Source organism: Salvelinus alpinus, chromosome 21 (assembly GCF_045679555.1).
Source record: "Salvelinus alpinus chromosome 21, SLU_Salpinus.1, whole genome shotgun sequence".
In the NCBI taxonomy this organism is placed as follows: Eukaryota; Metazoa; Chordata; class Actinopteri; order Salmoniformes; family Salmonidae; genus Salvelinus; species Salvelinus alpinus.
Genome location: NC_092106.1, coordinates 46,442,915 through 46,468,494, shown reverse-complemented (window position 1 = coordinate 46,468,494; position 25,580 = coordinate 46,442,915). Strand labels below are relative to the sequence as shown.

Here is a 25,580-nt window from a genome sequence, read left to right as displayed (position 1 = left end):
GGTACTGTAGGTCTATATTCGGGTGGTGGGGGTGGGTACTGTAGGTCTATATTCAGGTGGTGGGTACTGCACGTCTATAGTCTGATGGTGGTGGTGGTGGTGGGTACTGTAGGTCTATATTCTGGTGGTGGTGGTGGGCGCTGTAGGTCTATATTCTGGTGGTGGGTACTGTAGGTCTATATTCTGGTGGTGGGTACTGTAGGTCTATATTCTGGTGATGGTGGTGGTGGTCGGTACTGTAGGTCTATATTCTGGTGGTGGTGGTGGTGGTGGTGGTGGTGATGGGTACTGTAGGTCTATATTCTGGTGGTGATGGGTACTGTAGGTCTATATTCTGGTGGTGGTGGTGGGTACTGTAGGTCTATATTCTGGTGGTGGTGGTGGATACTGTAGTTCTATATTCTGGTGGTGGTGGTGGGTACTGTAGGTCTATATTCTGGTGCTGGTGGTGGGTACTGTAGGTCTATATTCTGGTGTTGGTGGTGGGTACTGTAGTTCTATATTCTGGTGGTGGTGGTGGATTCTGTAGGTCTATATTCTGGTGTTGGTGGGCACTGTAGTTCTATATACTCGTGGTGGTGGTGGGTACTCTAGGTATATCTTTTGGTGGTGGTGGTGGGTACTGCAGGTCTATATTCTGGTGGTGGTGGTTACTGTAGGTCTATATTCTGGTGTTGGGTACTCTAGGTCTATATTCGGGTGGTGGGGGTGGGTATTGTAGGTCTATATTCTGGTTGTGGTGGTGGGTACAGTAGGTCTATATTCTGGTGGCGGTGTTGGGTACTGTAGGTCTATATTCTGGTGGTGGGTACTGTAGGTCTATATTCTGGTGGCGGTGGTGGGTACTGTAGGTCTATATTCTGGTGGTGGGTACTGTAGGTCTTTATTCTGGTGGTGGGTACTGTAGGTCTATATTCTGGTGGTGGGTACTGTAGGTCTATATTCTGGTGGTGGTGGTGGTAGGTACTGTAGGTCTATATTCTGGTGGTGGTGGTGGGTACTGTAGGTCTATATTCTGGTGGTGGGTACTGTAGGTCTATTTTCTGGTGGTGGGTACTGTAGGTCTATATTCTGGTGGTGGGTACTGTAGGTCTTTATTCTGGTGGTGGGTACTGTAGGTCTCTTTTCTGGTGGTGGGTACTGTAGGTCTATATTCTGGTGGTGGTGGTGGGTGCTGTAGGTCTATTTTCTGGTGGTGGTGGTGGGTGCAGTAGGTCTATATTATGGGGGTGGTGGTGGGTACTGTAGGTCTATATTCTGGTGGTGGTGGTGGGCACTGTAGGTCTATAGTCTGGTGGTGGGTACTGTAGGTCTTTATTCTGGTGGTGGGTACTGTAGGTCTATATTCTGGTGGTGGGTACTGTAGGTCTATATTCTGGTGGTGGGTACTGTAGGTCTATATTCTGGTGGTGGTTGTGGGTACAGTAGGTCTATATTATGGGTGGTGGTGGTGGGTACTGTAGGTCTATATTCTGGTGGTGGTGGTGGGTACTGTAGGTCTATATTCTGGTGGTGGGTACTGTAGGTCTTTATTCTGGTGGTGGGTACTGTAGGTCTATTTTCTGGTGGTGGGTACTGTAGGTCTATATTCTGGTGGTGGTGGTGGGTACTGTAGGTCTATATTCTGGTGTTGGGTACTGTAGGTCTATATTCTGGTGGTGGTGGGTACTGTAGGTCTATTTTCTGGGTGTGGGTACTGTAAGTCTATATTCTGGTGTTGGTGGTGGGTACTTTTGATCTTCCATGACAGCACACATGAGAACAAAACACAAAAATATGAATTAACAGGAGATCGTTTCAGAAAGATAGATAGTGTCCGGGTCTAAACTACACGATAACAACCTTAGACACAATGGAACACAAAACTTTTGCCATCTCATCCTGGAATTTACAATGTCTGAGGTCATCTTCCTTTCGCCTAAAGAGCAGGAACCCAGACTTCATCAAAGAAATTGGAAATACAGACATTTTCATCCTACATTAAACATGGTATAGGGGAGATGGACCCACTGGTTGCCCTCTAGAGAGCTGGTTTTCCCATCCACCAAATTACCAGGAATGAAACAGGGAAGAGACTCAGAGGTATGCTAATTTGGTATAGAGCAGACCTAACCCACTCTATTAAATTAGTCAAAACAGGAACATTTTACATCAGGCTAAAAATGAATAAGGAAATTATCTCAACAAAGAAAAATGTCCTCATGTGTGCCACCTATATCCCCAAATAGAATCCCTTTACTTTAACGATGACAGCTTCTCCATCCTAGAGGGGGAGATCACACATTTCCAGGCCCAGGGACAACTAGTTTGTGGCGACCTAAATGCTAGAACTGGACAAGAACCTGACACCCTCAGCACACAGGGGGACAAACACCTACCTGCAGTTGACAGTATTCCCTCCCAAATATCACCCCCCAAGACACAACTATGACAAACAACCAACAAAAATGGGTCACAATTCCTGCAGCTCTGTCGCACGCTGGGTATGTACATAGTCAATGGTAGGCTTCGAGGGGACTCCTATGGTAGGTATACCTATAGCTCATCTCTTGGCAATAGTGCTGTATATTTCTTTATCACTGACCTCAACCCAGAGTCTCTTAAGAGCGTTCACAGTTCACAGTCAAACCCTTTTAGACAACTTCTTGGACAAAACATTCCACTGTAATAGTGAAGGTGTAAACTTGGCAGTAGAAAGCCTCAACAGAATATTTGACCTTTCAGCTCAAATGGAAAATGTTGAGCATGCAACTTAAGAAGATTAAAACAATGACAAATAGTTTGATGAAAAATGCAAAAACCTAAGAAATAAATTGAGAAACTTTTCAACTAAAAACATGGAGACCAAGAAAACCTGAGTCTGCTCATTCACTATGGTGAATCCCTATAACAATACAGAAATAAACTACAGAAAAAGAAGGAACAGCATGTCAGCATTCAGCTCAATGTAATTGAAGAATCCATAGAATCTAACCACTTCTGGGAAAATTGGAACACAATAAACAAACAACAACACAAATAGTTATCTGTCCAAAATGGAGATGTGTGTATAAACCACTTTTCCAATCTTTTTGGCTCTATAACAAAGAACAAACAGCAAAAACATATACATGATCAATTACAAATCTTAGAATCAGACTACCAGATCCGACTGGATTCTCCAATTACATTGAATGAACAACAGGACAAAATACAAACCCTCCAACCCAAAACGGCCTGTGGTGTTGATGGTATCCTCAATAAAATTTAAAAATAAACTCTTTAACATCATCCTTACCTCTGGCATCTTCCCCAATATTTGGAACCACAGACTGATCACCCCAATCCACGAAATTTGACAAATTTGACCATAATAACTACCATTTCATCCGAAGAGGAGGAGCAGGGATTGAACCAAAATGCAGCTTTGCGATTTGACATGATATTTATTAAACAAAACAGAAAATACGACGAACACTTGAATAATTACAAAACAACAAACGACGTAGACAAACCTGAACATACGAACTTACATGAAACACGAAGAACGCACAAACAGGGAAATGACTACACAAAACGACGAACGAACGAAACAGTCCCGTATGGTGCAACAGACACTGACACAGGAGACAACCACCCACGACCAACAAAGTGAAAACACCTACCTTAATATGATTCTCAATCAGAGGAGATGAAAACTACCTGCCTCTAATTGAGAACCATATTAGGTACCCATAAACCAACATAGAAACAGAAAACATAGACTGCCCACCCAAACTCACGTCCTGACCAGCTAACACATAAAAACTAACAGAAAACAGGTCAGGAACGTGACAATTTGTTTTGTGACAACAGCAACCTTGGGAAAATCCTCTGCATTATCATTAAAAGCAGACTAGTACATTTCCTCAGTAAAACAACGTACTGAGCAAATGTCAAAGTGGTTGTTTACCAAATTATCGTACGACAGACCACATACTCACCCTGCACACCCTAATTGACAAACAAACAAACCAAAACAAAGACAAAATCTTCTTACGCTTATTTGACTTCAAAAAAGCTTTTGATTCAATTTGGCAGAAGGTATAGAAGATATACAAATTAATGGAAAGTGGTGTTGGGGGAAAAACATACGACATTATAAAGTCCATGTACACAAACAACAACTGTGCTGTTAAAATTTGCAAACAACACATATTTCTTTCCACAAGGCCGTGGGGTGAGACAGGGATGCAGTTTAAGCCCCGCCCTCTTCAATATACTGTTGAAGTCGGAAGTTTACATACACCTTAGCCAAATACATTTAAACTCAGTTTTTCACAATTCCTGACATTTAATCCTAGTAAAATTTCCACCTCTTAGGTCAGTTAGGATCACCACTTTATTTTAAGAATGTGAAATGTCAGAATGATATTAGAGATAATTATTTATTTAAGCTTTTATTTCTTTCATCACATTTCCAGTGAGTCAGAAGTTTACATACACTCAATTAGTATTTGGTAGCATTGCCTTTAAATTGTTTAATATGGGTCAAACGTTTCGGGTAGCCTTCCACAAGCTTCCCACAATAAGTTGGGTGAATTTTGGCCCGTTACTTCTGACAGAGCTGGAGTAACTGAATCAGGTTTGTAGGCCTCCTTGCTCGCACACACTTTTTCAGTTCTGCCCACACATTTTCTATGGGATTGAGGTCAGGGATTTGTGATGGCCACTCCAATACCTTGACTTTGTTGTCCTTAAGCCATTTTGCCACAACTTTGGAAGTATGCTTGGGGTCATTGTCCATTTGGAAGACCCATTTGCGACCAAGCTTTAACTTCCTGATTGATGTCTTGAAATGCGGCTTCACCATATCCACATAATTTTCCTACCTCATGATGCCATCTATTTTGTGAGGTGCACCAGTCCCTCCTGCAGCAAAGCACCCCCACAACATGATGCTGCCACCCCCGTGCTTCACGGTTGGGATGGTGTTCCTCGGCTTGCAAGCCTCCCCCTTTTTCCTGCAACATAACGATGGTCATTATGGCCAAACAGTTCTATTTTTGTTTCGTCAGACCAGAGGACATTTCTCCAAAAAGTACGATCTTTGTCCCCATGTGCAGTTGCAAACTGTAGTCTGGCTTATTTTATGGCGGTTTTGGAGCATTGGCTTCTTCCTTGCTGAGCGGCCTTACAGGTTATGTCCATATAAGACTTGTTTTATTGTGGATATAGATACTTTTGTACCCGTTTCCTCCAGCATCTTCACAAGGTCCTTTGCTGTTGTTCTGGGATTGATTTGCACTTTTGCAACAAAGTACGTTCATCTCTAGGAGACAGAACGCGTCTCCTTCCTGAGCGGTATGACAGCTGCGTGGTCCAATGGTGTTTATACTTGCGTACTATTGTTTGTACAGATGAACGTGGTACCTTCAGGCATTTGGAAATTGCTCCCAAGGATGAACCAGACTTGTGGAGGTCTACAATTTTTTTTCTGAGGTCTTGGCTGATTTCTTTTGATTTTCCCATGATGTCATGCAAAGAGGCACTGAGTTTGAAGGTAGGCATTGAAATACATCCACAGATACACCTCCATTTGATGTCAATTAGCCTATCAGAAGCTTCTAAAGCCATGACATAATTTTCTGGAATTTTCCAAGCTGTTTAAAGGCACAGTCAACTTAGTATATTTAAACTTCTGACCCACTGGAATTGTGATACAGTGAATTATAAGTGAAATAATCTGTCTGTTAACAATTGTTGGAAAATGTTCTTGTGTCATGCACAAAGTAGATGTCCTAACCGACTTGCCAAAACTATAGTTTGTTAACAAGAAATTTGTGGAGTGGTTGAAAAACGAGTTTAATGACTCCAACCTAAGTGTATGTAAACTTCTGACTTCAACTGTATATATCCACAAATTGTCAAGGGCACTAGAACAGTCTGCAGCACCCGGGATCACCCTACTAGAATCTGAAGTCAAATGTCTGCTGTTTGCTGAAGATCTGGTGCTTCTGTCCCTAACCAAGGAGATCCTACCTAGATATTCTCTACAGATTCTGTCAGACCTGGGCCCTGACAGTAAATCTCAGTAAGACACAAATAATGTGTTCCAAAAAGTACAGTTGCCAGGACCACTAAAACAAACTTAATCTAGACACTGTTGCCCACAAAAAAACTATACATACCTCTGCCTAAACATCAGCACCACGGGTAACTTAAACAAAGCTGTGAACGATCTGAGGTACAAGGCAAGAAAGGCATTCTATGTCATCAGAAGGAACACAAAGTTTGACTCACCAATTAGGATCTGGCTAAATATACTTGAACCAGTTATAGAACCCATTACCCTTCATGGTTGTGAGGTCTGGGGTCCGCTCACCAACCAAGAATTCACACAACGGGATAAATACCAAATTTAAACTCTTCATGCAGAATTCTCTCTAAAAATACTTGAATCAGTCATAGAGCCCATTGCCCTTTATGGTTGTGAGGTCTGGGGTCCGCTCACCAACCAAGATTTCACAAAATGGGACAAACACCAAATTGAGACTCTGCATGCAGAATTCTGCAAAAATATCCTCCGTGTACAACGTAGAACACCAAATAATGCATGCAGAGCAGAATTAGGCCGATACCCACTAATTATCAAAATCCAGAAAAGAGCCGTTAAATTCTACAACCACCTAAAAGGAAGCGATTCCCAAACCTTCCATAACAAAGCAATCACCTACAGAGAGATGAACCTGGAGAAGAGTCCCCTAAGCAAGCTGGTCCTGGGGCTCTGTTCACAAACACACCCCACAGAGCCCCAGGACAACAGCACAATTAGACCCAACCAAATCATGAGAAAACAAAAAGATAATTACTTGACACATTGGAAAGAATTAACAAACAAACAGAGCAAACTAGAATGCTATTTGGCCCTAAACAGAGAGTACACAGTGGCAGAATACCTGACCACTGTGACTGACCCAAACTTAAGGAAAGCTTTGACTATGTACAGACTCAGTGAGCATAGCCTTGCTATTGAGAAAGGCCGCCGTAGGCAGACATGGCTCTCAAGAGAAGACAGGCTATGTGCTCACTGCCCACAAAATGAGGTGGAAACTGAGCTGCACTTCCTAACCTCCTGCCCAATGTATGACCATATTAGAGACACATATTTCCCTCAGATCACACAGATCCACAAAGAATTCGAAAACAAATCCAATTTTGATAAACTCCCATATCTACTGGGTGAAATTCCACAGTGTGCCATCACAGCAGCAAGATTTGTGACCTGTTGCCACAAGAAAAGGGCAACCAGTGAAGAACAAACACCATTGTAAATACAACCCATATTTATGTTTATTTATTTTAACTTGTGTGCTTTAACCATTTATACATTGCTACAACACTGTATATATATAATATGACATTTGTAATGTCTTTATTGCTTCGAAACTTCTGTATGTGTAATGTTTACTGTTAATTTTTATTGTTTATTTCACTTTTGTATATTATCTACCTCACTTGCTTTGGCAATGTTAACACATGTTTCCCATGCCAATAAAGCCCCTTGAATTGAAAAATTGAATTGAATTGAGAGTTGGAGAGAGCGATAGAGAGAGAGCAATAGAGAGTACTAGGCTAGATTGAGGGGGAGGGGAGAACAATTGGAATGGCACAAGATTGTATGGTTGTCTTCGAAATATAAAATGGCTAATCTAGGATGCGTTATGGAGCGGCACACTATAATAGACTTTAAAGGTAATGTATGCTCGAGCCAACATATGCAGCACTTACCATGAATGTGATCTCTGCAAATGTCTGGGACAATGCCTTTAATAGGGGCTTTGTCATCTGTATACTGAGCCACCTTCTATTTAATGCTGGCCCTAGTTTCACTGTGAATTTGATGTGTTGACATCTTGACCTCAGATATGGCCTTTTCATATATACGTACAGTAGATGTCTGTTAGAACACTCAAACCTTTTCACACACAAATACACTCCTAGCTGGCAAGATTTTCTGGAGTTTCCATTCAGACAGTAATGTGGTTTCCTGTGGTAGATGTCGGTAGAATATGCTTTGCTGTCCTTCCAGCTCTGGTTCTGGTTAGCACGGATCAAAGCTGATATACGAGATCAGATCTCCCTTTCCAGCTTTCTCTCCACGTTCCTCTCCTCCATTTTCCACTCTTGTCTGTCTTTATGGCCTGACAGTGGCCACATGTGTTCATCGCTCTACAGCCTCATTGTGACATCATCAGGAGGGTACAGAGCTCGTCCAGGGTTTTGTGTCCTGCTAGAGCGGACAGGCCTAAAATAGACTTTTGATTTCTCACTCTGTTTAACTGTCACAGGTGGCCTTTCACGTTCTCACCCAAACACCTTCCTTCTTCTCCTCCACTCCTCCCGCCCCTCCCCTTCTCTCCTCCCCTCCTCCTCCATTCCCCTCCCCTTCTCTCCTCACCTCCTCTTCCCCTCCTCCTCCCGCCCCTCCCCTTCTCTCCTCACCTCCTCTTCCCCTCCTCCATTACCCTCCCCTTCTCTCCTCACCTCCTCTTCCCCTCCTCCTCCCGCCCCTCCCCTTCTCTCCTCACCTCCTCTTCCCCTCCTCCTCCCGCCCCTCCCCTTCTCTCCTCCCCTCCTCTTCCCCTCCTCCTCCCGCCCCTCCCCTTCTCTCCTCCCCTCCTCTTCCCCTCCTCCTCCCGCCCCTCCCCTTCTCTCCTCACCTCCTCTTCCCCTCCTCCTCCATTACCCTCCCCTTCTCTCCTCCCCTCCTCTTCCCCTCCTCCTCCCGCCCCTCCCCTTCTCTCCTCACCTCCTCTTCCCCTCCTCCTCCCGCCCCTCCCCTTCTCTCCTCCCCTCCTCTTCCCCTCCTCCTCCCGCCCCTCCCCTTCTCTCCTCCCCTCCTCTTCCCCTCCTCCTCCCGCCCCTCCCCTTCTCTCCTCCCCTCCTCTTCCCCTCTTCCTCCCGCCCCTCCCCTTCTCTCCTCACCTCCTCACCTCCTCTTCCCCTCCTCCTCCATTACCCTCCCCTTCTCTCCTCACCTCCTCTTCCCCTCCTCCTCCATTACCCTCCCCTTCTCTCCTCCCCTACTCCTCCCCTCCTCCTCCTTCCTTTTCCTGTTCTCCTCCTCTTTTCTCCTCCTCTTCTCTCCATGGTAACTCACTTCCTGACATCAGGTTTGTAATTTAGTGTCACCAGTTTTATTGCCTCTGAAATTCAATCTTCATTCAGCATCTTGTGCTTGTTAGGCCACATTATACACACAGACACACAGACACACACACAGACACACACACACACACACACACACACACACACACACACACACACACACACACACACACACACACACACACACACACACACACACACACACACACACACACACACACACACACACACACACACACACACACACACACACACACACACACACACATTGACAAATACACATGCGTACACAAAATGACACATCCCCATCTCCACCCTGTACCACTCTAACCAACACAAGAGGCCAGCATGCCTTTTTTGCACACAAGACAGAGGTGTGCCCGGTCCTAAATCTCAACTCCCAGAACAGACCATACCAAGGCCCTCTGAGCAGACAATACATATTTATAGAAGCTTAAAGGGCTACTTTGAGATTTTGGCAATGAGGCCTTTTATCTACTTTTTATTTATATTTTATTTCACCTTTATTTAACCAGGTCGGCCAGTTGAGAACAAGTTCTCATTTACAACTGTGACCTGGCCAAGATAAAGTAAAACAGTGCGACACAAACAACAACACAGAGTTACAAATAAACAAACGTGCAGTCAACAACACAATAGAAATGAACTCAGATGAACTCGTGGATACCATTTGTGTGTCTCTGTGTCCATTATGAAGGAAGTTAGAGGTCGTTTCGCAAGCCAATGCTAGCTAGAGCAATGACTGGAAGTTTATGGGTATCCAAGAGTTCATCTGACTCTGTGGAAGAGGATAAAGGAGCTCATTGCCAACATGCTGAAGTATCCCTTTAAGCTAAACATTCACACTCAGGCCGGCAACAAGATTCATCATATGAGCTCCACTCAGACAGTAGGCTGCTGCTCCTCTCAGCCAGTAGACTGCTGCTCCTCTCAGCCAATGGGCTTCTGCTCCTCTCAGCCAATAAACTGCTCCTCCTCTAAGCCAGTAGGCTGCCGCTCCTCTCAGCCAGTAGACTGCTGCTCCTCTCAGCCAGTAGAATGCTGCTCCTCTCAGCCAATGGGCTTCTGCTCCTCTCAGCCAGTAGACTGCTCCTCCTCTCAGCCAGTAGACTGCTGCTCCTCTCAGCCAGTAGACTGCTGCTCCTCTCAGCCAGTAGACTGCTGCTCCTCTCAGCCAATGGGTTGCTGCTCCTCTCAGCCAGTAGACTGCTGCTCCTCTCAGCCAGCAGGCTGCTGCTCCTCTCAGCCAGTAGACTGCTGCTCCTCTCAGCCAATGGGTTGCTGCTCCTCTCAGCCAGTGGGCTGCTGCTCCTCTCAGCCAGTAGGCTGCTGGTCCTCTCAGCCAGTGGGTTGCTGCTCCTCTCAGCCAGTGGGCTGCTGCTCCTCTCAGCCAGTAGACTGCTGGTCCTCTCAGCCAGTAGACTGCTGCTCCTCTCAGCCAGTAGACTGCTGGTCCTCTCAGCCAGTAGACTGCTGCTCCTCTCAGCCAGTAGACTGCTGGTCCTCTCAGCCAGTAGACTGCTGCTCCTCTCAGCCAGTAGACTGCTACTCCTCTCAGCCAGTAGACTGCTGCTCCTCTCAGCCAGTAGATTGCTGCTCCTCTCAGCCAGTGGGCTGCTGCTCCTCTCAGCCAGTGGGCTGCTGCTCCTCTCAGCCAATAGACTGCTGGTCCTCTCAGCCAGTAGACTGCTGCTCCTCTCAGCCAGTAGACTGCTGGTCCTCTCAGCCAGTAGACTGCTGCTCCTCTCAGCCAGTAGACTGCTGCTCCTCTCAGCCAGTAGACTGCTACTCCTCTCAGCCAGTAGACTGCTGCTCCTCTCAGCCAGTAGATTGCTGCTCCTCTCAGCCAGTGGGCTGCTGGTCCTCTCAGCCAGTGGGTTGCTGCTCCTCTCAGCCAGTAGACTGCTGCTCCTCTCAGCCAATGGGCTTCTGCTCCTCTCAGCCAGTAGACTGCTGCTCCTCTCAGCCAATGGGTTGCTGCTCCTCTCAGCCAGTAGACTGCTGCTTCTCTCAGCCAGTAGACTGCTGCTCTTCTCAGCCAATGGGTTGCTGCTCCTCTCAGCCAGTAGACTGCTGCTCCTCTCAGCCAGTAGACTTCTGCTCCTCTCAGCAAGAAGACTGCTGTTCCTCTCAACCAGTAGGCTGCTGCTCCTCTCAGCCAGTAGACTGCTGCTCCTCTCAGCCAGTAGGCTGCTGCTCCTCTCAGCCAGAAGACTGCTGCTCCTCTCAACCAGTAGGCTGCTGCTCCTCTCAGCCAGTAGACTGCTGCTCCTCCTCTCAGCCAGTAGACTGCTGCTCCTCTCAGCCAATGGGTTGCTGCTCCTCTCAGCCAGTAGGCTGCTGCTCCTCTCAGCCAGTAGACTGCTGCTCCTCTCAGCCAGTAGACTCCTGCTCCTCTCAGCCAGTAGACTGCTGCTCCTCTCAGCCAGTAGACTGCTGCTCCTCTCAGCCAGTAGACTGCTACTCCTCTCAGCCAGTAGACTGCTGCTCCTCTCAGCCAGTAGACTGCTGCTCCTCTCAGCCAGTAGACTGCTGCTCCTCTCAGCCAGTAGACTGCTTCTCTCCACCAGTAGACTGCTGCTCCTCTCAGCCAGTAGACTGCTGCTCCTCTCAGCCAGTAGACTGCTGCTCCTCTCAGCCAATGGGTTGCTGCTCCTCTCAGCCAGTAGACTGCTACTCCTCTCAGCCAGTAGACTGCTGCTCCTCTCAGCCAGTAGACTGCTGCTCCGCTCAGCCAGTAGACTGCTGCTCCGCTCAGCCAGTAGACTGCTGCTCCTCTCAGCCAGTAGACTGCTGCTCCTCTCAACCAGTAGGCTGCTGCTCCTCTCAGCCAGTAGACTGCTGCTCCTCTCAGCCAGTAGACTGCTTCTCCTCTCAGCCAGTAGACTGCTGCTCCTCTCAGCCAGTAGACTGCTACTCCTCTCAGCCAGTAGACTGCTGCTCCTCTCAGCCAGTAGACTGCTGCTCCTCTCAGCCAGTAGACTGCTGCTCCTCTCAGCCAGTAGACTGCTTCTCTCCACCAGTAGACTGCTGCTCCTCTCAGCCAGTAGACTGCTGCTCCTCTCAGCCAGTAGACTGCTGCTCCTCTCAGCCAATGGGTTGCTGCTCCTCTCAGCCAGTAGACTGCTACTCCTCTCAGCCAGTAGACTGCTGCTCCTCTCAGCCAGTAGACTGCTGCTCCGCTCAGCCAGTAGACTGCTGCTCCTCTCAGCCAGTAGACTGCTGCTCCTCTCAACCAGTAGGCTGCTGCTCCTCTCAGCCAGTAGACTGCTGCTCCTCTCAGCCAGTAGGCTGCTGCTCCTCTCAGCCAGTAGACTGCTGCTCCTCTCAGCCAGTAGGCTGCTGCTCCTCTCAGCCAGTAGACTGCTGCTCCTCTCAGCCAGTAGACTGCTGCTCCGCTCAGCCAGTAGACTGCTGCTCCTCTCAGCCAGTAGGCTGCTGCTCCTCTCAGCCAGTAGACTGCTGCTCCTCTCAGCCAGTAGACTGCTACTCCTCTCAGCCAGTAGATTGCTGCTCCTCTCAGCCAGTGGGCTGCTGCTCCTCTCAGCCAGTGGGCTGCTGCTCCTCTCAGCCAGTAGACTGCTACTCCTCTCAGCCAGTAGATTGCTGCTCCTCTCAGCCAGTGAGCTGCTGCTCCTCTCAGCCAGTAGATTGCTGCTCCTCTGAGCCAGTAGATTGCTGCTCCTCTGAGCCAGTAGACTGCTGCTCCTCTCAGCCAGTAGACTGCTGCTCCTCTCCCCCAGTGGGCTGCTGCTCCTCTCAGCCAGTAAAGAGCTGCTCCTATCAGCCAGTAGGGTTCTGCTCCTCTCAGCCAGTAGAATGCTGCTCCTCTCAGCCAGTAGACTGCTGCTCCTCTCAGCCAGAGGTCTGCTGCTCCTCTCAGCCAGTAGACTGCTGCTCCTCTCAGCCAGTAGACTGCTCCTCCTCTCAGCCAGTATACTGCTCCTCTCAGCCAGTGGGCTGCTGCTCCTCTCAGCCAGTAGACTGCTCCTCCTCTCAGCCAGTGGGCTGCTGCTCCTCTCAGCCAGGGGACTGCTGCTCCTCTCAGCCAGTAAAGACCTTCCTGACACACACTCACTCAGAGAGAATTGTCTGCATCTGCAATGTATCCACGCACACAGCTGGTGCATTGTTTTAATTAGCCTGAACTGGTTCTCAGCCACTTAACACCATCCTAACAGACACACACACCTGACGTATTATTTGATGGAGTTAGAGTTAGAAACCATGGCAACAGTGTTTACTACTTGTCTTACTGCTGATCTTACTGCTGGTCTTACTGCTGGTCATGCTGCTGGTCTTACTGCTGGTCTTACTGCTGGTCTAACTGCTGGACATACTGCTGGACATACTGCTGGTCTAACTGCTGGTCTTACTGCTGGTCCTACTGCTGGTTATGCTGCTGGTCTTACTGCTGGTCCTACTGCTGGTCAAACTGCTGGTCCTGCCTGCTGGTCTTACTGCTGGTCTTACTGCTGGTTCTACTGCTGGTCCTGCCTGCTGGACATACTGCTGGTCTAACTGCTGGTCTTACTGCTGGTCCTACTGCAGGTCTTACTGCTGGACATACTGCTGGTCTAACTGCTGGTCTTACTGCTGGTCCTACTGCCTGTCTTACTGCTGGACATACTGCTGGTCTAACTGCTGGTCTTACTGCTGGTCCTACTGCTGATCTTACTGCTGGTCTAACTGCTGGTCTTACTGCTGGTCCTACTGCTGATCTTACTGCTGGTCTAACTGCTGGTCTTACTGCTGGTCCTACTGCTGGTCCTACTGCTGGACATACTGCTGGTCTTACTGCTGGTCTTACTGCTGGTCTTACTGCTGGTCCTACTGCTGGGAGGCTGAGGACTGGTTTTACTGTTGGGATTACTGCTGGGAGGCTGAGGACTGGTTTTACTGTTGGGATTACTGCTGGAGGCTGAGGACTGGTTTTACTGTTGGGATTACTGCTGGGAGGCTGAGGACTGGTTTTACTGTTGGGATTACTTCTGGGAGGCTGAGGACTGGTTTTACTGGTGGGATTACTGCTGGGAGGCTGAGGTCTGGTTTTACTGTTGGGATTACTGCTGGGGGCTGAGGACTGGTTTTACTGTTGAGATTACTGCTGGGAGGCTGAGGTCTGGGTTCACTGTTGGGATTCCTAATGGGAGTCTGAGGATTGAGGATTGGGGGCTGAGGTATGGGTGATGAGGGCTGAGGAATTGAGGGCTGGGAAATTTAGGGATGAGGGCTGGGGACTGGTGGCTGAGGGCTTTGGAGATCAGGGGCTATTGATGATGGCTGATGGCTGAGAGGGAGAGGGCTGAGGGCTGGGGGCTGAGGGCTGGGTGATGAGGGCTGGGGGCTAAGGGCTAGGTTATGAGGGCTGGGTGATGAGGGTTGGGTGATGAGGATTGGGTGATGATAGCTGGGGGCTGAGGGCTGGGTGATGATGGCTGGGGGCTGGGGGCTGAGGGCTGGGTGATGAGGGCTGGGGGCTGAGGGTTGGGTGATGAGGGCTGGGTGATGAAGGCTGGGTGATGAGGGTTGGGAGGCTGAGGGAGATGAGATATGGAGGTGGGTGAGATCTACCAGCTAGATAGAGTCTTTAAGTGTTACTATTATTCTTCTTCATATATCTCTGTGTATCCACCCTCCTTCACTCTCTTCATCTCTCTCTCTGTCCCTCTCTCGCTCTCTTCATCTCTCTCTCTCTCTCCCTCGTTCGCTCTCTTCATCTCTCTCTCTCTCCCTCCTTCGCTCTCTTCATCTCTGTCTCTCTCTCTCCCTCCTTCGCTCTCTTCATCTCTGTCTCTCTCTCCCTCCTTCGCTCTCTTCATCTCTCTCTCTCTCCCTCTCTCGCTCACTTTCTCTCTCTCTCTCTATCTGGCTCTCGCACTCTCTCTCTCACTCTCTCGCTTTCTCTCTCTCTGTATCTTGCTCGCTCTCGCTTTGACGTTCTCTGTCTCTCTCTCACCTCTTCCTTGTTTTCTCCTTGTGGCATTGGGTTGAGAATGGTGTAAGCCTAGTGCTGAGAAAGGGTTAGGCAACCACTGAACAGAGAGACCTCAATAGGCATGCATTTTTAAATCCATTGATTTTGTAAAACTGACACATCTGCTAGTGGGTGCACTACTGATAAACTCAGTTAGCTGAAAACACGTCAGGTGTTGTATCTCTCCCTCTCCTCATGCTCTTTCTTTCCCCTACACCTTTCTGTTTACATCGATATTTGTCTTTTCTTTCTCACTCCCTCTCTCTGGTTCTCTTCCTCTGGAAAGTGTATCTCCGATATCCTCTCTCTCTCTCTCTCTCTCTCTCTCTCTCTCTCTCTCTCTCTCTCTCTCTCTCTCTCTCTCTCTCTCTCTCTCGCTCTCTCTCCTCTCTCTCTCTCTCATGGACCATGTTTACATCCGCTCAGTATTCCGGATAGTAGCTGATATCCAGCTTAACATCTTATGGGGAATAAGTTATTTAGATGCACCTTTGATCTCCCTCTCATGAGTATCCCCGTATACATGAATAAATAGAATATTCCTCATTTAAGTCCACATGTAACTGAATAATAACTGAAATGTGGACACTGACTGTAGGCCTGTAAGCTCTCACATGTAGAGTAATATATTATTAACTCGTGCTGAATGATGCATTTCTTGCAGTGAAATTATACAAAAATGTAAATGTTATCGCGGGAACAAGAATGGAGAAATATGATTTCTTTCTTTCAGTATCTCTTGAGAAAATGTGAATATGCGAGTAATGTGTTATCTTTGACACTGTTATGCAAGCAGACAGTTTTTCAACCACATAAAATATGCAATATCCAAGAAGAACTGAAATCTTATCAGAAATGTGTTTTCATCGTTTTCTCAGATTTTCATTTCCTTTAAACCGGTCAAACTGATGACATTTGGACATTTTGCACAGGACCAATCTTTCCACTGTTTTGGAGTTATTGCGTTTTCTCCCCGGTCCCTAAACGAAACAGATCTTCAGTTTCTCCCCGGTCCCTCAACGAAACAGACACCTTTACTGTTGTTAACTAGATTACGTATGCATTCATTCTATCGATGTAAAACATAATTCAGCTAAGCTATATTTAGTCTTCTGGGGCAACAAGGTATGACAGAAGTGTAGCTGCAGGTATTGGGGAGGCAGGTAGCCTAGTGGTTAGAGCGTTGGACTAGTAACCGAAAGGTTGCAAAATAGAATCCCCGAGCTGACAAGGTAGAAATCTGTTGTTCTGCCCATGAACAAGGCCATCATTGAAAATAAGAATTTGTTCTTAACTGGCTTGCCTAGTTAAATAAAGAAATCAAACTATGGTTTACAAACAAATGTCAAAATTATAGTAGGCTACATTATTACGAAATTATTGTGGTGGATCAAACTGCGCAGGTAGCCTACTTTTTGAAGTGATTTATTTGACAATCAGATGAAAATATTATCACACAACACCCATGACATACAAAACTGATCCTGTGCATACCGCAAAAACAACATTAAATGGAATGACATGTTTACATGCCGCAGTATCCCATCTAAGATCAGCATATCCCAAGCATCTTATCTGGGTTCCTCATAACCGGTATAAGCTTTTTTGGGATATTGTAAACGGGATATGATATTTATATGCGTCAACTCAAAAGCAGAATTCTTGAATATACCAAATAATAACGGGATATTGGTGTGAATGTAAACGTTGTCATTAAAAGTCTCTGTGGGAACTCGTTCAAGACAGTTGGAAAAGCATTCCAGGTGAAGCTGGTTGAGAGAATGCCAAGAGTGTGAAAATTTGTCATCAAGACAAAGGGTGAAAAATATAAAATATAAACTATGTTTTGATTTCTTTAACAATTTTTTGGTTACTACATTATTCCATGTGTGTTATTTCATAGTTTTGATGTCTTCATTATTATTCTACAAAGTAGAAAATAGTAAAAATAAAGAAAAACCCTCGAATGAGTAGGTGTTCTTAAACTTTTGACCCGTAGTGCATGTTGAAGATGGTGGGGCTCAAGCTGCATCCCTGTCTCACCCCATGGTCCTGTAGAAAGAAATGTCGGTGTTTTTTGCCAATTTTAACAGCAAACTTGTTGTTTGTGTACATGGGTTCATAATGTCATCTGTTTTTTCCCCAACACCACTTTCCATCCATTTCTAAAGCAGAACAAATTGAATCCAAAATCTTTTTGAAATCAACAAAGCGATAAATACTTTGTCTTAGTGTTTAGAGCATTGGGCCAGTAATTGAAAGGTTGCTGGATCGAATCCCGGAGCTGACAAGGTAAAAATATGTTGTCTGCCCCTGAGCATGGCAGTTAACCCAAGACAAAACAAATGGATAAATGAAAAATGGAGCGGCGATGGCTTGAAAGCCCGTGACGTCGACCGCCGAATCCCGCCCGAACAGGGAGAGGAACCTCCCGCACCTCAGACTCCTGGAGTGGGCCAGCCACCACCGGCCTGAGGAGAGACACATGGAACGAGGGGTTAATATGGTAATATGGAAGCTGTAACCTGTAACATACCTCATTCACTCTCCTCAGGACTTTAAATGGCCCCACAAACAGCTTCCGGCAGGGCAGGCGGAGGGACAGGTTTCGGGTTGAGAGCCAGACCCGGTCTCACTGCGGTGGTCTTTTGGCGCAGCGCGGCCTGCTGGAGGTGACCATGGGCGGCTTCCCAAGGTCTCCTCCAAATGTCTGAACCACTCGTCCACCGCAGGAGCCTCGGTCTGACTCCGATGCCACGGTGCCAGAACCGGCTGGTACTCTAATACACACTGAAAGGGGGAGAGGTTAGTGGAAGAGTGGCGGAGCGAATTCTGTGCCATCTCTGCCTAGGGCATGAACACCGCCCACTCCCCCGGCCGGTCCTGGCAATACGACCGAAGAAACCTGCCCACATCCTGGTTCACTCTTTCCACCTGCCCATTACTCTCGGGGTGGAAACCTGAGGTGAGGCTGATCGAGACCCCCAGACGTTCCATGAACGCCCTCCAGACTCTCGAAGTGAACTGGGGACCTCGATCAGACACTATATCCTCAGGCACCACGTAGTGCCGGAAGACGTGTGTAAACAGGGCCTCCGCAGTTTGTAGGGCCGTAGGGAGACCAGGCAGAGGGAGGAGATGACAGGACTTAGAGAAACGATCCACAATGACCAGGATCGTGGTTTTGCCCTGTGAGAGAGGAAGATCCATCAGAAAATCTACCGACAGGTGTGACCAGGATTCAGTCTCCTAGCTGCCCAGATGTACTCCAGGTTGCTGTGGTCAGTCCAACTGAGGAAAGGGTGTTTAGCCCCCTCAAGGCAATGTCTCCACGCCTTCAAAGCCTTAACCACAGCCAACAGCTCCCGGTCCCCCACATCATAGTTCCGCTCCGCCGGGCTGAGCTTCTTCGAGAAGAAGCACAGGGGCGGAGCTTCGGTGGCGTGCCCGAGCGCTGAGAGAGCACGGCTCCTATCCCAGCCTCGGACGCGTCAACCTCCACTATTAACGCCAAAGAGGGATCTGGATGGGCCAGCACGGGAGCCGAGGTAAACAGAGCTCTTAGGTGCCCAAAAGCCATGTCCGCCTCAACCGATCACTGCAGACGTACAGGACCCCCCCGTTCAGCAGTGAGGTAATGGGAGCAGCCACCTGGCCAAAACCCCAGATAAATCTCCGGTAGTAATTGGCAAACCCTAAAAATCACTGCACCTCCACCATGGTGGGAGTCAGCCAATTACGCACGGCTGCAATGCGGTCACTCTCCATCTCCACCCCTGATGTGGAAATGCGATACCCCACGCTGCTGCTGAAAGAACAGGTATTTCTCAGCCTTGACGTACAGGTCATGCTCCAACAGTCGTCCAAGTACCTTGCGCACCAAGGACACATGCTCGGCGCGTGTAGTGGAGTATATCAGAATGTCATCGATATACACCACTACACCCTGCCCATCCAGGTCCCTAAAAATCTTGTCTACAAAGGATTGGAAGACTGTTTGAGCATTCATCAACCCGTACGGCATGACGAGGTACTCATAATGCCCTGAGGTGGTACTAAACGCCGTCTTCCACTCGTCTCCCTCCCGGACACGCACCAGGTTGTATACACTCCTGAGATCCAGTTTGAAGAAGTGTGCCCCGTGCATTGACTCAATCGTCGTGGTGATAATAGGTAGCGGGTAACTGTACCTCACCGTGATTTGATTGAGACCTCGATCGTCAATGCACGGGCGCAGACCTCCATCCTTCTTCTTCACAAAAAAGAAACTTTTTCCCCTGACGCAGGGATTCGGCGACATATGTCTCCATAGCCGCTGTCTCCGCTTGCTACAGGGAACACACGTGACTCCTCGGAAGTGCAGCGTCTACCAGGAGATTTATTGCACAATCCCCTCGTCGATGGGGTGGTAATTGAGTCACCTTCTTTTTACAGAAGGCGAGAGCCAAATCGGCATATTCTGGGGGGATGCGCACGGTGGAGACCTGGTCTGGATTTTCCACCGTGGTAGCACCAACGGAAACCCTTACACACCTCCCCGAGCACTATCGCGACCACCCCGTGAGATCCAGCATAGCTGATTTAATATTAAATCAACTTCACATATATGTTCAAAAGGCATATTTATTGTGGAACTACCTATCGAACACTTAACTTACATCACCTCTCTCTGAATTTGCCATTCAGTTCCAGTAGGAGCTAATTATCTAAGTTAATTGAGTCTATCTCGCGTCGCATTGCAGTGAAGTGCAGTCCAGCACAGATAAAAAGACGCTCACCGGCGGCAGATGCAGGTCTGCGTTGAGTTTGAGGGACAACGTCTTTATGTACGGAAACAAATGAATTAAATCCATTTTGTCCGATGGACCAGCAAGATACTCATCCAGCTCCACTGTACCTTCTGACCGTTTGGTTGTCAGTGAGGACAATAAATCCTCTTCATCAGATGAATGCTGCCTTAGATGCTCAGTCTCGTCCTGTGTGATTGTGTCAAGATGATTCTTCAGGTACGCCAAACCTGTACATTGGAAACATCACAACATTCAGTGCTTTCAGCAAACTCTGGTGTATGTGGCTGCCAACACAATCATAGCCTTGGCATCGCAATAGCTCTAACACAGACTTCTACACTTGTTATTCTCAGATACTGAGATTGATTTGAGTTGTTCAAATACATTCAGATCAGACAGATTCTCTAATGTTGAGGTGAGTCCATGTCTGGCTGTACCCAAACATAGTTATACGCCAAGGTTGTTGTCCAGCACCTGTAATGCAACTTAAATAATGAAAAGAAGAAAAACCTAACAAAAAAACAATGAATGAAAAGACTCAAAGACCAAAAGATATCATCATACGGAAAATGAGGTTAAAACCTTTCGGAGAAAAAGATATCATACCAGCTGTGATGACATCAGCTTTGTCAGTCCAAGATGTCTTGAACTTTGGCAGAAGGATTGCAGCAGCAATAAGCTGTGGCTCCTCCATCATTTCTCCAAAGTGCTTTTGGAGACCGTTCTGAATGGCTCTGATAAGACGTAGGCACATTTGGAAAGATGCTTCCAGCCTTTGAAGTTTAGTTTTTAGTAGGAAGATCACTGGCAGCAGCCACCCCATATGCGTGTTGGTCTCAGACTGTAGAATGTTCAAAGCTGAGACCAAAGGCTTCATCACTTTGCAGTACTCATTCAGAAGGACATTTCTGCCGGGCTCAGCCTTTCATGGACAATAAATATTACTGTAATAGGAAAACATTACATTGATTCAAAGAATTGCTACTCACATTTTCACTTATAATTCTTGAACGAACAGTAGGTCTGGAGATGACTTTGTTTTGAGGATGCAGGGTGGTTACCAACTCTTTAAATGCTGGTTGTTCGACCACAGAGAATGGCTGTTGGCCCTCACAGATCAAATGAATGACAAGCTTGTCAACGGTTGCCTGTGAGATGCACCTGGCTCCTCCCAACAGCCATCATGTCAGACATCTTTGCTTGCAAGTTGAAGAGGTGTTTTGATAGTTCCTTGGTTGGTTTGTTTGTGGTTGCAGAGGTGAGCATATTGTAGTTTGTCATCTTTAATGGATGTTTCTTCTGTGGACCAAATTATTGCATCAATCTGGTCAAAATATAGCCTGACCAGTTTGGTTTTAAACAAATTAACTTAAACCAGCACATAAAGTGCAATCTGTACGTATTTGGGCAATGACAACATTGTTGTTTTGGCTCTGTTGTCCAGCACATTGGATTTTAAAAGATACAATGACAATGGGGTTAAAGTGCAGACTGTCCGCTATAAGAAGGTGTTTTTATTCATATCAAATGAACCATTTAGAAATTACAGCATGTTTTGAATAATGTCACTGTCCAAATACATACGGATATTGGGGAATATTGTTCTTTCTTTTCCCCATTAATAAGAATTATAGTATTACCAAACATAATTATTGGCTGTTATTCGAAACTCAGTGATGCAACCAGATATAGCTAGGTAATAAGCAAGCAATAAAAAGATAATGCACATACCTAAAAATCCCAGGTCTCAAAATGATTTATTTATTGTATCTTCACATTTACATTTAAGTCATTTAGCAGATGCTCTTATCCAGAGCGACTTACAAATTGGAAAGTTCATACATATTCATCCTGGTCCCCCCGTGGGGAATGAACCCACAACCCTGGCGTTGCAAGCGCCATGCTCTACCAACTGAGCCACACGGGACCACAAGTTCATTCATTTCACTTTTAGCCCAACAACTTACATTATGGGGATGGTTAGCTACTAGCCACCATGATGTCAATGCGGTAGGAGCCTGCACTACAGCTTATAGTTCCTTTAACTGTGTAAAGACGTTGGTCAAGGTTAGCTTCTAACTAGCTACTTGTCATGTTACTTGTCACTGACAAACAAGTGAACAGTTCTACTTGCTACAAAAGGAGCAAACTTTATGTGCTTGCCATGACGATATGTATCCTTTTTCTAGATTGTACTCTGGAGGGTTTTGAAAATGTACTTAAGTACTTTACTTTAATCAAAATCTACTTAAGTAAAAGTAAAAGTTCAGCCTTTGAAAAATACTAAAAAAAGTACAAGTACACAGAAAATCTACTCAATTACAGGAACGTGAGTAGTTGTAATTCGTTACTTCCACCCCTGGCCCCCTGCACCTCTCTCATTCAGAGGGGTTGTAATTCGTTACTTCCACCCCTGGCCCCCTGCACCTCTCTCATTCAGAGGGGTTGTAATTCGTTACTTCCACCCCTGGCCCCCTGCACCTCTCTCATTCAGAGGGGTTGTAATTCGTTACTTCCACCCTTGGCCCCCCTGCACCTCTCTCATTCAGAGGGGTTGTAATTCGTTACTTCCACCCCTGGCCCCCCTGCACCTCTCTCATTCAGAGGGGTTGTAATTCGTTACTTCCACCCCTGGCCCCCTGCACCTCTCTCATTCAGAGGGGTTGTAATTCGTTACTTCCACCCCTGGCCCCCTGCACCTCTCTCATTCAGAGGGGTTGTAATTCGTTACTTCCACCCCTGGTCCCTGCACCTCTCTCATTCAGAGGGGTTGTAATTCGTTACTTCCACCCCTGGCCCCTGCACCTCTCTCATTCAGAGGGGTTGTAATTCGTTACTTCCACCCCTGGCCCCTGCACCTCTCTCATTCAGAGGGGTTGGGTTAAACGGGGAAGACACATTTCAGTTGAAGTCATTCAGGTGTACAACTGACTAGGTATCCCCCTTTCCTTTGTTTTGGTTGGTTTGTTTGTCATTAAGGGTGTGCAGGGTGAATACGTGGTCTGTCATACATCTGACAATTTGACATTTGCTCAGTACATTGTTTTCACTGAGGAAAGGTACGCGTCTGCTGTTAATGATGTGATAATGATATTAATGATATTATTAATGATATTTTCCCAAGGTTGCTGTTGACACATATCCCTCAGTACTGTAGTTATTGTTTACAATTGGCTCATTCATCCCCCTCCTCTCCCCTGTAACTATTCCCCAGGTCGTTGCTGCAAATGAGAACGTGTTCTCAGTCAACTTACCTGGTAAAATAACGGTAAAAAAAAAAAAAAAAAAAAAAAATTGGGGTCAAATTTGTCTCCACTTTTGTGGATTGGGGTGATCAGTCCTTGGTTCCCAATATTGGGGAAGATGCCAGAGCTAAGGATAATGTTAAAGAGTTTAAGTACAACCAATTGGAATTTGTTGTCAGTATATTTGATCATTTAATTAGGATAGCATCAGCCCCACAAGCGTTTTTGGTTTGGAGAGTTTGTATTTTGTCCTGTAGTTCATTCAATGTAATTTGAGAATGCAACGAGGTCTGGTGGTCTTTAATAGTTGATTCTAGGCTCAGGTTTTCTGGGTCTCTATGTTTTTGGTTGTATAGGTTTCTCAATTTCTTTCTTAGGTTTTTGCACACGCTAACTCTTCATCAAACCATTTGTCATTGTTGTTAATTTTCTTTCTTTCTTTCTTTCTTTCCTTCCTTCTTTCTTTGCACACGCTATCTTTGTTGCTCTCTCTCTCTCTCTCTCTCTCTCTCTCTCTCTCTCTCTCTCTCTCTCTCTCTCTCTCTCTCTCTCTCTCTCTCTCTCTCTCTCTCTCTCTCTCTCTCTCTCTCTCTCTCTCTCTCTCTCTCTCTCTCTCTCTCTCTCTCTCTCTCTCTCTCTCTCTGAAGGGTCTGAAGGTTGTGTGGTCTGTGATAGGCGAGGAAGACACAGCTGCTATTTCAGAAAGGGGGAAAGTGAGACGGTCTGTGTGTGTGTGTGTGTGTGTGTGTGTGTGTGTGTGTGTGTGTGTGTGTGTGTGTGTGTGTGTGTGTGTGTGTGTGTGTGTGTGTGTGTGTGTGTGTGTGTGTGTGTGTGTGTGTGTGTGTGTGTGTGTGTGTCATATGATTGTTCTGCTGCAGATGAATGATTACAGACAGAATGGCAAACACCTCACTGGGGGTTTTAGAGCAGCTGTCAACCTGAACACACACTCAGACTCAGACTCAGACTCAGACTCAGACTCAGACTCACACACACACACACACACACACACACACACACACACACACACACACACACACACACACACACACACACACACACACACACACACACACACACACACACACACACACACACACACACACACACACACACACACACACACACACACACACACACACTCACCCACTCACTCACTCACTCACTCACTCACTCACTCACTCACACACACACACAAATGCTCCTGAACGAAGTGAGGGAAGGCTGCTTTTGTCAGTTCATGTGTTCGTCCTCACTGCAGAATCTGGTAGTTAGTTTGTGATTTTCTACATCTAAAAGGGAGAGAAATAGAGAAGATAAACAGAGGGAGAGATACAGGTGGCCACCACTATCAGTATCTCTTGAAGATGTACTGCCTGCATGTACAGATGATGAAAGAGGACAGAAGTGGAGAGGGGGAGAGGGAGCGAGGGAGAGAGAGGGAGAGAGAGGGAGAGAGGGGGAGAGAGGGAGAGGTGAACAGTAGGGTGCTGGTATCAAACTATGGCTGTCTGCCTGTAATAACACAGGAACACACAGGGGGAAATATGGGCGCTGATTTGTTGACAGTAGAATTTCGTTAGAGTTAGCTTCCTCTCTCTTACCCCTCCCTCCCCCTGTCTCTCTCTCTGTTGTGCATACGGTGGAAGCATGCGCTGTGAAAGGTGAACTGCCAGCCAGCTGCGGATATGGAGAGGGGTGTGTCACAGCACAGTAGGCTTCTGCCAAGAGAGAGAGAGGGAGAGAGAGCACAGGGGAGGGAGAGAGAGAGGAAGATAGAGAGAAGGGGCAGGATTGAGTGAGAGGAGGGAGGGAGCGAGGGAGGGAGAAAGAGAGAGAGGAAGAGTGGGAGAGAAGCACTGTGAAGCACTGTGAAGCAAGCGTGAGGTTTTCACTTTCCATTCTCCTCTCAGCAGCAGTCGGAGAAGTCCACGCTGAGGCACAGTAAGTGAACGCAGTTTGCATTTACAGAGTGTGTGTGTGTGTGTGTGTGTGTGTGTGTGTGTGTGTGTGTGTAGAGGGAGAGGTCTAGACTCGAGACAGTACTGCTTGTAGTTGTGGAGTCTCAGATTTGTTTTATTGCTTGCGTAAAATGTAATTCCGTCTATCTTTGTGTATATGTATGAGTGTGTGCCTGTTTGTGTGCAGATTGTGTGCAGTTAGTCAGACCGTTTCCTTGCTAATGTGCAGTTATTTCATGCACGACCGTTTGTTATGTGGAAAAGAGCTGAGGAGACTATGGAGTGGGTACCATTAGTGTTTAATGTTCCGTAGAGTAGTCAAACCACACACAGTAGTCATTCTTCCCTGCTCTCTTCACACTTGTAGTGCCTTTGAAATTATTCACATCCCTTGACTTTTTCCACATTGTGTTTTGTTAAAAGCCTGAATAAAACATTTATACAATTTAGTCGTTTT

General features: G+C 46.8%; 2 protein-coding genes across 8 annotated transcripts in view; one reads left to right on the top strand and one right to left on the bottom strand.

Moving 5' to 3' along the window:
* The window catches only part of LOC139548376 (muscleblind-like protein 1), a 217,206-nt gene that overhangs the window by 23,247 nt on the left and 168,379 nt on the right, over nt 1-25,580 (top strand). For 2 of the 7 annotated variants that reach the window (XM_071358022.1, XM_071358016.1), the window contains exon 1: nt 24,617-25,106. The exons of 1 other annotated variant lie outside the window; for it this stretch is intronic. The gene's annotated coding sequence lies outside the window, so the exon portion shown is untranslated. Of the gene's footprint in view, nt 1-24,612; nt 25,107-25,580 lie in introns of those variants that run through there. 4 more of the 7 variants (XM_071358019.1, XM_071358023.1, XM_071358021.1 and 1 more) reach the window with 4 other exon arrangements.
* Nucleotides 24,449-25,580, bottom strand: part of LOC139548518 (tetra-peptide repeat homeobox protein 1-like) — a 4,148-nt gene continuing 3,016 nt past the window's right edge. The window contains exon 2 of the mRNA XM_071358208.1: nt 24,449-24,454. Within this exon, the coding sequence (XP_071214309.1) occupies nt 24,449-24,454 (6 nt within the window). The remainder of the gene's footprint in view (nt 24,455-25,580) is intronic.